This window comes from Limanda limanda, chromosome 4, assembly GCF_963576545.1.
Source record: "Limanda limanda chromosome 4, fLimLim1.1, whole genome shotgun sequence".
In the NCBI taxonomy this organism is placed as follows: Eukaryota; Metazoa; Chordata; class Actinopteri; order Pleuronectiformes; family Pleuronectidae; genus Limanda; species Limanda limanda.
Genome location: NC_083639.1, coordinates 20,475,743 through 20,492,291, shown reverse-complemented (window position 1 = coordinate 20,492,291; position 16,549 = coordinate 20,475,743). Strand labels below are relative to the sequence as shown.

General features: G+C 40.8%; 1 protein-coding gene across 1 annotated transcript in view; it reads right to left on the bottom strand.

Annotated features, from left to right (window-relative positions):
* LOC133000464 (integrin alpha-5-like) overlaps positions 1-16,549 on the bottom strand; it is a 47,349-nt gene that overhangs the window by 19,251 nt on the left and 11,549 nt on the right. The window contains exons 5-17 of the mRNA XM_061070410.1: positions 15,854-15,915; positions 15,643-15,688; positions 15,328-15,453; positions 14,829-14,873; positions 14,515-14,558; positions 14,253-14,309; positions 11,684-11,736; positions 4,345-4,553; positions 3,613-3,804; positions 3,476-3,521; positions 3,285-3,392; positions 1,492-1,547; positions 936-1,093 (exon numbers count right to left, since the gene is read on the bottom strand). Of these exons, the coding sequence (XP_060926393.1) occupies positions 936-1,093; positions 1,492-1,547; positions 3,285-3,392; positions 3,476-3,521; positions 3,613-3,804; positions 4,345-4,553; positions 11,684-11,736; positions 14,253-14,309; positions 14,515-14,558; positions 14,829-14,873; positions 15,328-15,453; positions 15,643-15,688; positions 15,854-15,915 (1,202 nt within the window). The remainder of the gene's footprint in view (positions 1-935; positions 1,094-1,491; positions 1,548-3,284; positions 3,393-3,475; positions 3,522-3,612; positions 3,805-4,344; positions 4,554-11,683; positions 11,737-14,252; positions 14,310-14,514; positions 14,559-14,828; positions 14,874-15,327; positions 15,454-15,642; positions 15,689-15,853; positions 15,916-16,549) is intronic.

The window sequence follows — 16,549 nt, the reverse complement described above, 5'->3', positions numbered from 1 at the left end:
TAAGTTGAAAAACTCCCTAACAATGTTAAATAATGTGAAAAATGAAATCATGGATCTGCACCATTGGCCCATCATCCTTGGGCTATGTCCCACCCCTCCACAAACTTTCATGCAAATCAATTAAATTGTTTTTTGCATGATTTTGCTAACTAACTGTTTTTTTCCATGTGAATCCTTGTATTTTGCTCTATTGAAACTCCATGTTAATTTTGGTGGAAATCTACCTTTTCCTCAAAGCTGTGGGATATGAATAGGAAGTTCATTGGCACCACTAAAGGCCAAGTAATACACCCACACACGCCCACTAATAGTGCTGGGAAATGTCCCCTCCTCTGAGCCAGCTAGCTTCTGCTCCCTTACCACATGTTTGCATGTGCTGTAAATCAACCCGGTGTTTGGGTTTCTTGAAAGTGGATAATCTCACCATTCAGGCACAATTTAAATATTCTCTCTAAGTTATTTATTCTTTTGTTGCTACTCTCGTCTTTTGACGGTAAAAAGGTAGGACTTATTGTCATTGTTTATAAGATGACAGAGGTTCACCTAGAAACAACTGTATGATAAGCAATAACAATTAAGCCTTACAAACGGTCCAACCTTAAAGGTAGCCATGTGCTAGCAGCAACAGGTTTTGGTCCAAACTGAAATGTTTGAAGAGCCATCAGATGAATGGCCAGACTCACATGAGGTCACTGTGCTCCTTGACCCCTGAAATCCAATCAATTAATCTTTGAGACAAAGCGACAACTGTTCAAAATATGAAGAAATTCCCAAAGGCAGACATGACATACCATGTTCAACCAGAAAACATAACGCTTCCAGCCAGGGCATTAAGACTCTGATATGAATACTTAGACAATTTCCAATCTGTTTTTTCACTGATGTTTAAACCATAGACTGTATATAAAGGTTTAAACACAGCTATTGTTACTGACCCTAAGATAGATCATGGAGTCATGGCAGGAGGGTTCTCCATTGGTGAGGCTGAGGGTCTTCACCAGACTGGGCTGCTGACTGTCCAGGAACAGAGTCCTCCTCGTGGATTCCTTCTGGGTTTTTTTCACACTGTCCAACTGAACCTCCACCACAAAGCCTTGATAAAACACACACAGAGAGACTCACACATGCTGGCAAATATTGTTACGGTAAAGTACTTTTGCATGCTATTTGTTCTTCATACAGTGTAGAGAAAACACAGTGAGGGTACTGCTGCAGCCCACATGACAACAACTATGCAGACATCATAGACAATACACACACGTGCATTTAAAATAAACACACACACACTTTTCTAAACTGCTGGAGCTACCCTTTATTTACATGATTGTTCTTTTATCTTGATCTTAACTGCCAAATTGACCACAGTGAGGTCCAGCATAGTTGTGGCTACACAAAGAAAGCAAGGTAATAGGGACCATATGTTAGTGTGTGTGTGTGTGTGTGTGTGTGTGTGTGTGTGTGTGTGTGTGTGTGTGTGTGTGTGTGCCTCACCTAGATGAGAGGGGAGGTGCTTCCCTTTAGCCAGCAGGCAGAACGTGATGCTGACACTAGAGGTTGAACAAAAACAAACAAAAAAACTTCACATACGTCCACACAGAGCTTCAATCATAAGGCTTAAAGATTTTACTCAAACACTTACTATACTCAAACAGTGTCTGTCAACATTACACATATCTCCCTCAATGAGAAGTCTCCCTCTCTCCTCGTTTGCTCCTCAACTTGAGCTCTTCCTCCTCTAACAAGTAGGGACGACCATCAAAGTCAAATGCTTTCATTGTCCACATCATAAAAAGTCAGTTTGACTCTATAAAATCCAAACTCCTCTCTCCAACTCCTACGTTTTTACCTCCGTCTTCCTGCAACAAATTTCGAGAGTGGGACTCAATTTCAACTCTTGTGAGACTTGGGTTGTTGCAGAGTGGATGAGGAGAGAGAGAGAGAGAGAGAGAGAGAGAGAGAGAGAGAGAGAAAGGCAACAAGCTGCTGTACAGTTGAGAGTGAGATCTCTCATTGAGATATGTAATTTTGCCAAGACCCAGAAGAACAATATGAGCTTTCTATTGGTGGTCATTTAGTGGACTGTCGCAGTTTCCCCATAATGTCACAGCTGCTGATGGAGGCAATCTGCTGTTCTGATTCCAAAAGTACCATTTATATACACACCTACCTTTATAAACAAAGTGCCCAGAATGAAAAATACCAGAATTCCCCTAAAGCCACTGAACAGAACATCACACTGCCACTGATTCACGTTAAAAACTTTCAACTGATGAAACACAGATAAAAGCCACAGCGGGTTTGTCTCTGCACTCTGCACGACCATGATCCTACATGGAAAATGCATCAGGACAAAAGCGATAATACGGAATTTATTAACCAGTGAACAGTTATAATAAGTTCACCAGTTATCTGTTTTAAAGTTGTTGCTGATCTGTTGTATAAAGCTGTGGCTCTTTCTGAGAAAATAGCTCTTTAGACCACACTTGCTTTTACCACAGTAACCATGGGTGTCGCCAAACCAAATAAGGAGAGAAAATATCAAGGATTACAACTTTAAAGCACCAAGTGCTACAGAAAATCAATAGAGACACACATGAATATGAATGTGGTTGTGTAAATGCTCACATGACTCGAGGGTACACCTCATGCTGTTTATGGAGATGTGCTGATGCCAAATAATATCTGAGTCATTTCAAGTTACAGCCCTTTTCCAACCTTTTCAAAGCTCACTACTCAGTTCTACTTTCTCCACTTTTTCATCTTTCCATACAGCGACTCCACCTTTCTCCCACTTCCTCCTTTCGGTTTCCAAGGCAGCAGAAACACCAATAAACACAAAAACAAGACGTCCTTGTATCAACATCCTGGGCAGATGCTAGAAAGTCAGGCAGTTTGGCCAAGTGGTCTTAAAGGGTTCCACGTTTAAAACAAAGGTTAAACTGAGCTTGTGGAAAGAGCTTCATCCAGACTGAGAGAGTGGTGTGTTTTCCCTTTCTTTCACAGCTTCTGAGAAGTATGACAGTGAAGTGCGGAGCAGCCTGAACAGGAAACTGGTGAACATGAAGTCATTTGACATTCTCGAGAGGGAAAGTTTAGAAAGCTGGAATTGAACTAAGACGTGAGTTACAAAACATTTGCAGGACTTTCCATGTTGTGTTATTCTGTCAGAGCGCTCACTACCCTCTCTTAAACTCTTAGGGGGTTATTGTACAACCATTAAAGACATTTCCACTGCAGTCACAAACACTGTATAATCATCTCGTTAGTATACAAGTGAACTTTACCAAGACACATCAGTGGTTTCATTGATCAGCCGACAAGTCTTCTCCTCCTGGTTGAACATGGTCGGCTGCACAGTGAGAGAGGCGGTGGCGCTCACTATTGGTCGAGCCCTGATTGAAAACACAGAACATGGATAAGTATACACGTAGAGGGTCTATTTATAACTCTATAACACTGCAGAGTGGACAAGTACCTGTAAAGCACTGCTTTATCTGCCCCAAAAGCACCAACAATCAGATCTGCAACATGGGAAAGCGAGTTAGAAGAAGTTGGCCAACAAGAAGACGGACTGTTGAGAGAGGTCTGCTGCTGGACGGTTTCCTGCAGTACCTGGGTAGCCATTTTGATCCAGGTCTCTGTTGCCGCGCAAAGAAAAGCCAAAACTGGCTGGAAAAGAGCTGGAAGCCCATTGGCCAGAGAGAGTCTGAGTAGGCGTGTCCATCAATCCGCCAGCATGACCGTTATAAATGAGGACCAATCCCTGCTGGTCGTCTCCTCCGTAGGGAGAGCCAATGGCCATGTCTGATGGTAAACAACAGCAACATGCAAAATGAGCGCATTCAATCAATGCAGATTACATACAGAGCAATGTACAGTAATTGTAGCACAATATACATATATTTGTAAATCTTGGCTAAATCATGACTGAATAAAATGCTGACTTTTCATAATAACTCATTGACCATTTTGATCAGGAAAACATTTACAAGTTCCCACTTGTAAATGTCTGCTGTTCAACAGTATATACTAAATGTTTTACATTTTTTACCTTAAGTAACCTCAAGTTTGCTATAGAATAAACTATTAACTAGGGCGTCAAAAACTGTTTTTTTTTAACAATTAATATCATATATACTTTCCTACAACCCAAGAACGTTACAACCGCAAATTAAACCAACCACATGTTGGGACTCCTCAGTATATGAATCAATGTGTAATATATCACAGAGACCTTCATATCAAGTTTGAGTTTGAAAAAATAAAAAAATATCAAAATATGCTAACAAAATAATAATCATCTGCTGTCCAACATGTAATTCATGCTGCATGTGACACCAGTACCATTGAATCCATCTTGGTTGAGATCCCCCAGTGGAGCCAGGGAGCTGCCAAACCGGCTGAAGGCCTGGGAGCCGATGAGGTTGGACTGGCTCGGCTCCAGCAGCAAAGGGCCCTTCTGAATGTACACATACACCTTGCCCAGCTCCTCAAGGCGCCCATTGGTCCCTCGCCGCATGAACATAGGAGCTCCAACCACCAGGTCATCAAGACTGGGGAGGCAAGCAAATCGTAGCTGGTAAACCCATCAGAGTGCCTTCTCCCATTCCCTTTACTGGGCAGGTGCTCTTGCACATTTGCAGACTGTCGTTATAACAAACAAGAAGTCTAAGAGAAAACCCTTTTCTGCAGAAAGCAGGTGTCCGTTTGTGTGTTCTTCCTAAATTCGTCAATTTTCATGCATCATTTGTGCTGCATGTCCCATCCCAGTGTGTGTACACTCTTCTGGTGTCTGGGAGCATATTTCTATCACTAGCAGTTTTTTGCTGGTCAAAAGCAGAAATACAATAACAATGTCCCAACTATGAACCTGGTCACAACTCATTTTAAATACAATGTGTGAGAGTTAATTTGCTATTTGAACAAAGTGCACTATGGATGGGAAAATGACAATGGGGTTGTGATGGAAATCTGGAGATACAAGAGGCTGGAAACAACAAAGTTATCTACGTGTATTTAATAAGGGGCTTTCTGCAGAAAGGATCAACACAGGGAAACCGCAAGGGTCTCAGAGTGAAGATGCAGAACAGTCAGATACACAGATCTTATATACCAGGGGATAGGGCTGTCTCTCTGAGCCAATCCAGACAGGTTCCCATAGGTGGGGGAAGGACAGGAAACTAAACATAACAGCTGATTCACATGTGTTCCCTGAGGTGATAAGAATAGATACACTCCTTCCTTTGATGGGTAATTAAGTCGCACAAGGTCTTACTATATTGACGTCATAAACAGTTCCGACCATAAAACAGCTCAAGTCATCAATAATCTGTTGTATGTAAATACAAGTCATAAAAGTCTTGAGAAGTCTTTAAACACTTATACAAAATACTTTTTCAACCTTGCTGAGTTAATTTTCTACTACATTTCCCTCCTTTTTGTCATTTATTGACAACATAAGAGAGTTTACAACTACAGTAAAACATCAAATACATCAATTCACCAGGATTTCAAAATGCATCATCATCATCACTGTAGTGTAAAACAAACTGCCTTTGTCATGGACGGTGTGCGTCTTCAAATGGGAGGAAGCACTGATAAAAGTAGATTAAACAGACAACACAACAATATTACATTCTTCATCGATATTAAAGGGTACTGGGGAGGAAACCAGTCAGGGAGGGGAAACACATCTTACATTATCGTCACTGTAAATCTAATTGGCGCGTCATCTGGCGGAGCAAACCATCGGGACACAGCTGGCATCCCCCATAAACCCCAACAGTAACCAAACTGGGAATATAAAGGTGCAGTGTGGGGGAGACATACGTGCGAAAACAGGATGCTTGGAACCCAACAAATCAAACTGGCATGGGAGATTGGATTGAATGTTTCAAAAACGAAATTCGTATCAAGAGTTATCAGTCAGCGGGGGATTGATGTCATCAATATTGAGAGAACAGTTCCTCTACTGCCACTCCGACCCAGCTGACTGAAGTGATGCCACGGAGGTCGGTGTTTCATCGTCGCCTTCTCTGCTGTGTGTGTATTATGTGATTCTCCGAAGCAACGATTAACAGAATGTGTGAAGCAGATAGGGGCTGACGAGCAGCTGCTTTCGCTGCTGCATCTGCCCTGGCATTTCCTTGTGATACTGGGTCATTATTAGAAGTGTGAGCATCACATTTACATACAGCAACCTGTTTGGGGAGGAGGACAGCATCAAGCATCTGAGACACTAGAGCATGATGTGCAATTGGTTTGCCTGATGATGTAAGGAATTCTCTGTGCTTCCAAATCGTGCCAAAATCATGTACTACACCAAATGCATATCTACTGTCAGTGTAGATATTCACCCTTTTCCCCTTAGCCAATTTGCATGCTTCAATGAGAGCAGTGAGCTCTGCTGCCTGTGCTGACAGGGAAGCAGGGAGAGGTCGTGCAATCAATGTATCATGTGCTGTAACCACAGAGAAACCAACTTGATTCGCTCCTGTGTCTGAATTGCGAGACGCTGATCCATCCACAAACAGTTCATAGTCTGGATTCTGCAGTGGTGTTTCCTGTAAATCTGGTCTGGGGGAACAAACTTCAGTTATTGTTACTACACAGTTATGTTGTTCACCATCTCCTTCTGTTGGAAGAAGAGTTGCTGGGTTAAGAACATTACATCTTTTCACAGTGATGTTAGGCATTTCCAACAGAATAGCATGATAACGAAGCCAGCGTGCAGCAGACAAATGAGATGTCTTTTGTTCCAACAAAATCATAGACACAGCATGTGGAACCAACAGTGTGAGTGGGGAGTATCCTACTAAATCCCTGGATGCCAGTACAGCCTTCTCTGCAGCTGCTACAGCTCTGAGACAAGTAGGCAGGCCTGCAGCAACTGGATCAAGTTTTGCTGAGAAAAATGCAACAGGTCTCTGTTTACCCCCATGTTCTTGGAGCAGCACTGAAGTCATGTAGCCACCCTTCTCGTCAACTGCTTGTGTGAAAGGTCGGTCAGGGTTCAGTAGTCCTAAAGTCGGGGTCGTTTGTAAGGTCAGTTTCAAGTCAGTGAAAGCTTTCTCCGCGTCATCAGTCCATGTCACTTTGCTATATGCTTGCAAGCCTTGCCCGTGTGCGATTGCGCTAAGGGGCGCCTCGAGGACAGCATAGTTAGGAATAAATGATCTACAATAAGAGCACATTCCCAGGAATGACATCACTTATTTCTTTGTAACAGTTTTAGGAATCTTTGAATTACTGTTACTCTATTAGGGGAGAGGGACTGCCCTCTGCTGTGATCACATGCCCTAAAATTGATCTTTTACATTTACAAACCTATACTTTTACAAACTTATACTTTAACAAACTTGTACTTTAACAAACTGCAGTTTTTCAGGCTTGCCTTATGTCCTTCTGCATTTAGATGTTTTAGTAGAGCTACAGAATAATTTTCACAATATTCTTCAGTTGGAGCACAAATCACTAATCCTTATATTGTCAACATATCGTAAATGTGCACTTCCTGGTGTTATCTTTAATGATCTTAAGCTTTTTAGTGCCTGGTTGTAAATGGTCAGTGATTCACAATAGCCTTGACGAGGCATGTGAATGTATAACTTTCTCTGTTGAACTCAAATGTAAACCAGTATTATATGTCTTTATCAATTTAAAAACTGAAGAATGCATTTGCCCGATCAACAACAGAGAATCCTTTATAATCCTTCAGAACTTGCTAAAGGATGTTTTAAGAATTTGGAACCGACGAAGCGCGAAGTTGTACTGCGGCGTTGACAACTTACAAATCTTGGATGAATCTCAAATCATCAGGTTGTGTTTTATCAAAAATACTGTTCACCGGAAAAAATCGGAGTGTGCACTAGTGAATCCTTGCAAGGAACAATTACACCTGCCCTCAATAGAGAGTTGAAAACTGGTGTAATACCATCGATGGCTTTCTGTTACAGTAGATATTGTCAGATCATGGTGTAATAACCACAGGTTCCATGTGTTAATTAAACCCACATCATGATTACCTCTGAGCCCTTAAAATGTTGTTTGTATAAACTAAATATGCATGTGCATATTTGGCTTCTGTATTTGTGTCTGGTACCAGTTAAACAACCTTGAAAGTGTAAATAACAGATGTAAATCATTTTCTAAACACTTTAAAAATTGATTTTACTTAACCACGGGATCTGATATCTTTTCCCAAATGTCAGCATTGACACATTTTTGTATCCACGGTCGCAAGTCTTGCCATTCATCATTTTTGTTTTTGACAGCAAGTCATGTGAGTGTGAACCAGGAACATCAAAAAAGGAAAGCATCCTCTGAACATCTGTGAAGGAACTGAGAGGGTGACTACAGAAACAGCACATCTATGTTCTTTCCAGAACATGCAACTTAGTGTTGAATTTTCTTTCACACTACACAACTTATTTTTTCAAACCTGCATCTCTCCCTTTGTGTTTGAGTGCAGTGAAGTTTAAATCTTTTGGATGCATATACGTGGTATCTGTTCTTTGTGTGACTGAATGTGCCTTGTCCACTAGATCTTTGTCGATTTGATGTGACAACAGATGAGCAAAGCTTCCATTCATACGCATATAACAGTGAAGCAGCATTACACTTAATATAATATCTTTCCCTAGCACTGTGAGTGTGTGCATTGGCATATTAGCATAATCATCTCATTGCTATTTAAGCTATGTTCCTATCAATAGTTTGTCTTTCTTTTCTAAAAAACAAAAAAAAATCATTTACTTCTGTGATAAGTGTTTGTGTTTGTGTGGTGCATTCACCCTCTCGATGTGGGATGTGTCCCTCACGGCCTTGTTCTCTGTTCAAAGATGCTGGTTCCTCCCTCTCCTCCATCCCCGCCTCGGTTCATTCAGGCTCGTAAAGTTGCTGTTTCCTTGGCAATTTTTGTTTTGCCCAATGTCCCTTCTCTCCACAGAGAAAACAAATGTCCCAATCATCGTTCCATATGCGTCCCCCCTCCTTCCTTGAAATCCTCTTCTTCTGCATCGCGATGTACCTCTGAACATCTTCAGTGAGGCTTTATGCAGATCAGTCTCTCTTTCTTCTTCTTATTCGCATGAACTGCATGTGCTTTTATTAAGCTCTTCCTGAGTCCCACTTGATGCCTGTACGTTTTAACAGGCTGGCAACATCAGGTAACTTCAACAATTTTGTGATTTGGGCTGGATCTTGTCCCAGTCCATATTGCCCACTTGTCTGGTGCGAGGTGAAGAGAGGAGTTGCGGGTCTGGAACATCATTAGCTGGAAAAGGTTGTTGTGGAACCTGGGCTCCTGCCTGTGGAACATCCGCTTCTGGTGGAGTTTGGTGTTGTTCTGGTTGTCGTCTTGTCGGCGGGGAAGAGTCGAGGTCGGAAACCTGCATTTTGAGACACTGAGACATTTGTGAGGTGTTAACTGTCCCTGCCAGTGTGTGCTTTCTGTCCCTATGATGCAATTCTTCTAACCACATTCAACATACATTCCTATCTGCCTGAAATTTAAAATTTTACTTTTCTGGCCTAACTTACTATTTCGTTCTCCTCTAGATTCAGTCTAGAATCTGTTTCAGCTGTCTTAAAAAACTCTCTCTCTCTCTGGAAACCCACAGTCTCTCATTCCTCATTCACACTTGAAACAAACTTAGTGCTTTGTCACCATAGTTCTTTCACATGAGGTTCACATAAGGATTACTCAGTTCAGTTCCATTATCCAAATCTTATATTTTTCATTTACCTATGTAAAGAATTTTTTTTTTTTATTTTATTTTAAGTAGTTACCTTAAGTCTTCAATCAATCTCCAAAACACTTTCGTAAGGAGCAAAATAGGAAACGTAGTAATATTAATATCCTCAAAATACTGTCGTATCCCCTATATAATAATCAATAGTAATTTCCTTATAATTACTTGGTCAATGGTAATTTCTCAATTCGTCTCTTTTTTTTTTTTTTTTTTTTTTTTTGCGGTTTAATACACTTTTAAAAATCCTGCCTAACCAACATAAAGCATAGTGCCCTAAAGAAGTTCTCTACATAGCGCGCTTTTTTTTTTGAGTTGCCTGACACAATGCAAATACACTCAGTATTATGTCCTCTCTGTGGTTGCAGTCGAAACAACTCCTTAAGGTACCTCGTCAGTCTACCTTCCAGGTTTCTTCTAAACCTTGGTTAAAAATTTACGGGGCTTTCACCCGTCTTGAGGATCCCGTTCCTCTTAGACCAACTTCTCTATAACACTATGTTCTGCTGGGATAAATTACACTTGAAATCTCAGATTCTCACCGGATAGATCGCAGCGCTGAGACGATCCGGCTCGGGTCTAGGTCCCTGCGTCTCACCCGTGGGGAGGTTAAGGTTGGAAACTTTTTTCCAAGATGATCAGTCAACCGTAGACACCGAGTCCAGATGCGTCCAGACGTGCGATCCCACTTCTGACACCAAATTGTGATGGAAATCTGGAGATACAAGAGGCTGGAAACAACAAAGTTATCTACGTGTATTTAATAAGGGGCTTTCTGCAGAAAGGATCAACACAGGGAAACCGCAAGGGTCTCAGAGTGAAGATGCAGAACAGTCAGATACACAGATCTTATATACCAGGGGATAGGGCTGTCTCTCTGAGCCAATCCAGACAGGTTCCCATAGGTGGGGGAAGGACAGGAAACTAAACATAACAGCTGATTCACATGTGTTCCCTGAGGTGATAAGAATAGATACACTCCTTCCTTTGATGGGTAATTAAGTCGCACAAGGTCTTACTATATTGACGTCATAAACAGTTCCGACCATAAAACAGCTCAAGTCATCAATAATCTGTTGTATGTAAATACAAGTCATAAAAGTCTTGAGAAGTCTTTAAACACTTATACAAAATACTTTTTCAACCTTGCTGAGTTAATTTTCTACTACAGGGTATCACTTTGAAACTAGCAAAGCCTTTGTGTCAGATAGAGCCTTCCTGTCTAAATTAGTTTCGACAGGGATACTTAAAGACACAATTAAGTATGCATTTTCTAAATTTATATTCTATGTGTGTTAGAATTTCATCTATCCTTTGCCACATGTTAAAATGTAATTTTATAATATCAAACTCCCAATGCTCACCTCAGAGGAAATATGTCTATCACAATATAAACTACATTAATAACAGTATTAAAAGTTGAACTGTTTAGTTTCTTTATAGTTGTGTTAGCTCTTGAACTTACTATGTAAAGAGCCTTGAGATAATGTTTGTGGTGATTTGGCACTCCACAAATAACAGTGAATTGAATATTCAGTACAATTACTGGAAAGCATTTTAAAATCAAATTTAGTTTTTTTTTTGCATCATTTACATGCAAAGGTCATTTTGAGGTCTACAGTGAAACTGTAAAAACTGAACCAAAGTTCTCAGGGTGTGATTCTACCAGAGTTAGAGAAGTGAAACAGGGAGAAAAGCATCATACAGAGACAAACTATTAACAGAATGAAAGTTCAAAATATTTTCACAAGAGGAGGGGAAATTTTCCTGACACATTACACAGTGACAGGCCGAGACAACAAGTTTGGGTAACTTCTAAAAAAGTCCCAGTGTTGACCTATGATTCTGTGACCTCTCACTTCACTCCTCCAGTTTCTCTCTCGCCCATTTCAGCTTCTTTTTTTGCCACCATCTGTGTCTCTCCATTCACTCACCCGTCGTTGTTGATGTCGGTGGCTGCCACTGCGTAGCCAAAGTAGGACCCCATCTGGAAAGTATTACAAACAAGAGCCAGTTAGCCTGTAATCACACCATGGTGGATAGATCCCTTTTTTTAGATCCTCGTTTTTTCCAATTTCATTTTCCTTCTGCGTGTCCTTTTGACTTTTGTACCTTACACCACTTCCCCCAGAAGCTATCCTCTCCAATCTCTCAATCCCACAATCCCCTGGGGTGTCCTCTTCTCTCTTTTCATGCAGCTCAGAGTGAGAGCTTCTGTAAGTTCGAGGAGAGGTAGGGGGTCTGGGTATCTTGGGCTCAAACTCCTTTAAATCTCACTCAGAGAGAGTACTCATGGGGGCTTGACATTTTACGGTTTAATTTCATACCATAAATGATAAATTAGGGTCAAGTTTCCTCCTTGGATGACTCTCAAGTCAATGTGATGTTGTAGTTTAGCCACACAACAGTGAATTTAGAGAACCTTGTGAAAAACAAGAACGGTTGGCATTTTTTTTCTGTATCTCACATGCTAAACAGCTTCTTGCAACATAAATCAAACTGAAGCTCGGGACAAACTCAAGCTCCTACCGCCCTGTAGGAGCGGTACTGTATTCATTCACACACAGATATGTATATAATATCATCATTTTCTATAGAGATGAACCAGCTGATTTTTCATCAATGGTAGTTTAAGATCAACAATTTAAAACGCATATATTTTCATGTCATCAACTGTCATTGATTGCATTCATGATTCTAAAATGTGACTTCCAGATTGGCGAAAGTAGTGTATGAGTAGTTTTCTCAAAGGTATCACCTTTGAGGAGCTAATTGGGCAAGAGGCAGGGTACAACCTGGACCAATCTCCAGCGTATGGCAGGACTCATATATACAGACAAACAATCACACTCACATTCACACCTATGGTCAATTTAGACTGTCAGTTAACTCCATATGTTTGGACTGTGGGAGAAAGTTAGTAAAACCGACGCAGACACGTGGAGAACATGAAAACTGGGCCAAACCGGTACTCCAAAGAAGCAGTGGCCCTAACACGAATAACAACTGTCATACTGACAAGGATTCACATCACTTGACATATTTTGTTGGCTTCTACCATAAGGTCCCATCGGCTTTCGAACTTCTGAAAGCCCATTTTTACAGACTTGCCTTTGTCGTTGTCTTTTTATATATTTTTTTGTTTAACTGCTTTTATTCTTTTTAATTGTATTTATTTGCTTTTAAGTGATGTTGTATTCTTGTTCCTATTCTTTGTACATGCAATTACTGCTTTAACTTATTGCTTTTTATAAATTGTTTTTGACAATGTGAATGCACACTGTACACTTTGTAACACTTTGTAAACCCTGATTTTACAGTTACTTCTATTATTATATACTGTATTTTATCAGCCACCTGTAGTATGGAGTGTGCAAGTGTTGCAGGTATCGTCTTTGTACAAAAAAAGACACATTTTGAAGTATTTTTCACCAGAGCAGCATGGTGTCTGCACAAAGAACCTCGAGTGTGTTTTCTCAGCTGACTTCCACAGCACAGGCCCAGAACCCACACAGGGAGCAGCGTTCGTCCACAGAGAGCCGAGAGTCAGGGAGGCTGGAGTTTACTTCCGATCACTCTCACTATGACTTCACAGTTTACTCAGCTCCCTCCACCCTGACACTGACACAGTGAACACTTAGTGATGAACTCCCACACCGAACACACACTCTGACACATGTTCTCCCATGTGTGCTAAGTCACATGCTCGTAGGCCTTGTGAAATTAACAACAAGTACGTGTCCGAGTGATGTCACAGAGATTTTTGGTTTCCATAGTAACACCTTCTGTCGTATGTTGGGTCTGAAGAAAGCTAAGTCACACATTAATACCAAAAAAACAAAATGAAAATAATTGGATATATAATTTGATATATATACATATATCATCTTATAAGATTGTCTATCAATTAGGGCAGAGGAAGCACAAAGTGGGAATTTCCCACCAAACTACTGAAGAAGCCTAATAAGACTGTCAGCTGGACTTTCGGAAAGTGTTTTCACAACGAGCAATGGGTGTTGATTTTAATTTAGGATGGAAAAGGTTTGGTCAGGCAGCACAAATACAATGACCAGTGACCTGTTCAATGTGTCAGTTGTGATTCATTATAGACTTTAGCATATCCTTTATACTGTGGATCTCAACTGTTGCACTTGTTTCGAGAAAAAAGTTAAATGCTAGAAAAATAAAATGCGAGTTATTTTGTAACTTAAAGCCTAAAGAGTGTCTCATGGAGCGATGCCACCTCCGCTCAGTACTCACATGCTGAATGAGTGCAGTGATAACACAGTTCTGGCGTCTGCTGCTTCTGGGTTTGATTTACAGATTTAAGAAGCCATGAGCTGTGCTTATGGTAAGCCAGACCTCTGACCCTGATATAGGCGTCCTCTCCACGGGGCAAATTCCTTCATCTTCTACACATGCCACCTTAAATGTGTGTACCCACATATGAAAACAAGGGCCCAGGCCAAAGTACAGCAAATCTCCAGCCAGATGTGCACATACCTGCTCCCCTGTCAAGTTGAGCATAGACTTCAGATTGCTTCCATTTAATATGGACACCTATTTGAGACACACAGAAATCATTATGGATTACACATTGTGGCTCATACTGTCAAAAATGCATGATAATATTCAGATAAAGTTAACTCAGCTGTATTCTTTTTTACTGCATGTAGGTTTTGGAGGATGATATTTTACTTTGTGTGTTTTTGTTTTGACTATTTCCTGTTAAAGGTTATAAAATGAAAAAAGGTTGACTCCTTACTAAACCATACAGCATGAGTCCTTTTGGAACCCCTGTAACAAAATCTGCAACAAGGAAAGAGAGAAGAACAGGGGTCATTCTGTGTTCGATAAAGCTTGTTTACCAGCCAAAAATAAAACAATTATTACATTCCTTCGTAATTATTTTGGTTTCCAAATGTTCATGATTCCTGAAAGATTGAATCGTTCCTTTATGTTACAACCCAATCACCTTTGCCCAGACTGAGCAGTTAAATATAAGACATGATGGAGGGTCTGCCAACTCTGTGCTCAGCCATGCATCTTGTCTCTCAGTAAAGTAAATATGACCCTCACCTTCCTCATCATCCCCACTGAACTCTCCACCAGCCACAGAGTAACCTAGAGGAGAGATGTAGAGTAAAAACGGAATCAAATTTGCAGGAGGAGCCACAGGTAAGACCACAGCAGGATTTTCAGCAAGTGACTGGGTGTGTTGATGACTTTTCAAACACGCAACACACGCAAAAGAAAAAAGAAAGAAAACTAATATATATCATCGAAAGTCCTCTGGGGACCAGCAAATCCTCAGAACTTTTCATGAAATCCAATCAAACGTTTTCAAGGAGGATTATCAAGCTCATGGTGGTTCTCACTTCTCAGAAATTGTCCTCTTGTTATCATGAATATCGACATTGCATTCAATGGCATTCTGTTAAGGAGATGTGTTGCATGGCCCAAAATTCAAATAAGTAAAGTAAGTAAATTGTGAATACATATGGCAACTGTAGTGTATGATGCTTCAGTAGTATGGGTTAGAATTAACAGTAGTAAATGAACATGTGTACATCCTTACCAAGATAACTGTCATCATAGCTTCCCTGCACCTGCTTGGTCTGAATCTGCCCGTCAACTGACAGCAGAAAATAAGAGGGGTAGTAGGCCTTAACAATCTCGTCTGTGGTGGCTGAGATCAGCTGACCTACAGGAAGGAAGGAAAAGGGTTAAAGATCGAAGGTTAAAATAAGACATGTGACTTTTGGCTTCTGAGTTGTTCCACTGTAGCTCATTGACAGACAAATGTGATGGATTGATTCTCTGGATTCCTCCAAGGAAAAAATCCATTGGAAGACTTAAAAAAACACACCACTCCACATTCCTGTGAGCTCACCTTGCCAATAAAAGCTGCCTGGTCCTCCAAGCACAACCCTTCCATCCTGTAACACACAGCAGTAGACAGAGCTGAAGAATCTGCGTGTCACCAGTTGCATCATGAGTTTCAAACAAACTCTGCAAGTCTGATGTTTAATCTCCAGCTGCCTACATCGGCCGAAACAGAGAAACTGTGACTTCAGCCAAACGGCAACAAATTTGTCTCTTACCTTAGTGAAGTCAGCGCTGAATCCACCCTGACAATACCCCTGTCCAGCAGGTCCATGCCTTTCTGCAGGGAACAGCAGCAAAACATTGGGAACATAAATACATTTTCTTTCTCACACAAGCAACCACAAGGAAATATTGTGATGAATGTGATACGCTAAAAAAGCCTCCATTAACCCTTACTGTTTATTTTGTTGTGTCATAAAAAACATTTTACTGCAATATTTTATGGCATTTTGACAGCACCTAACGTTCTTGCCAGTGCATGGATGCAGGCATGAAATTTACAAAAAACATGCGACATGACACGAAACGGGCTTTTTCCAAACAGAAGAAGGACCCTGACCAGCCAAGATCAAAAGAGAGTCTATGGATGAGGGCAACAAAAGAACCAATGAGTGCTCAAAGCCAACCCCAGCCAAGAATCACAGTGATAACAGCAGATAACAGCTGCTACAACTGATATGTCTATGGTTTCCAACAGTATTATATGATCTACACTCTATAGCGGTATCCTGAATATTTAATGCCAGTTCACAGGTAAAAACAAGAAAGACTGTACAACACTAATCCTGAGCTACGGTAGAACCTTTTATTCTCCAATGGTTGTTCTAAGCATATATTTGCTTCAAGGCTGTCAAAATGGCCCCATTAAAACTATGCTGAATTAGCCTTAGCAGTCCTTGTTAGCAATGTAC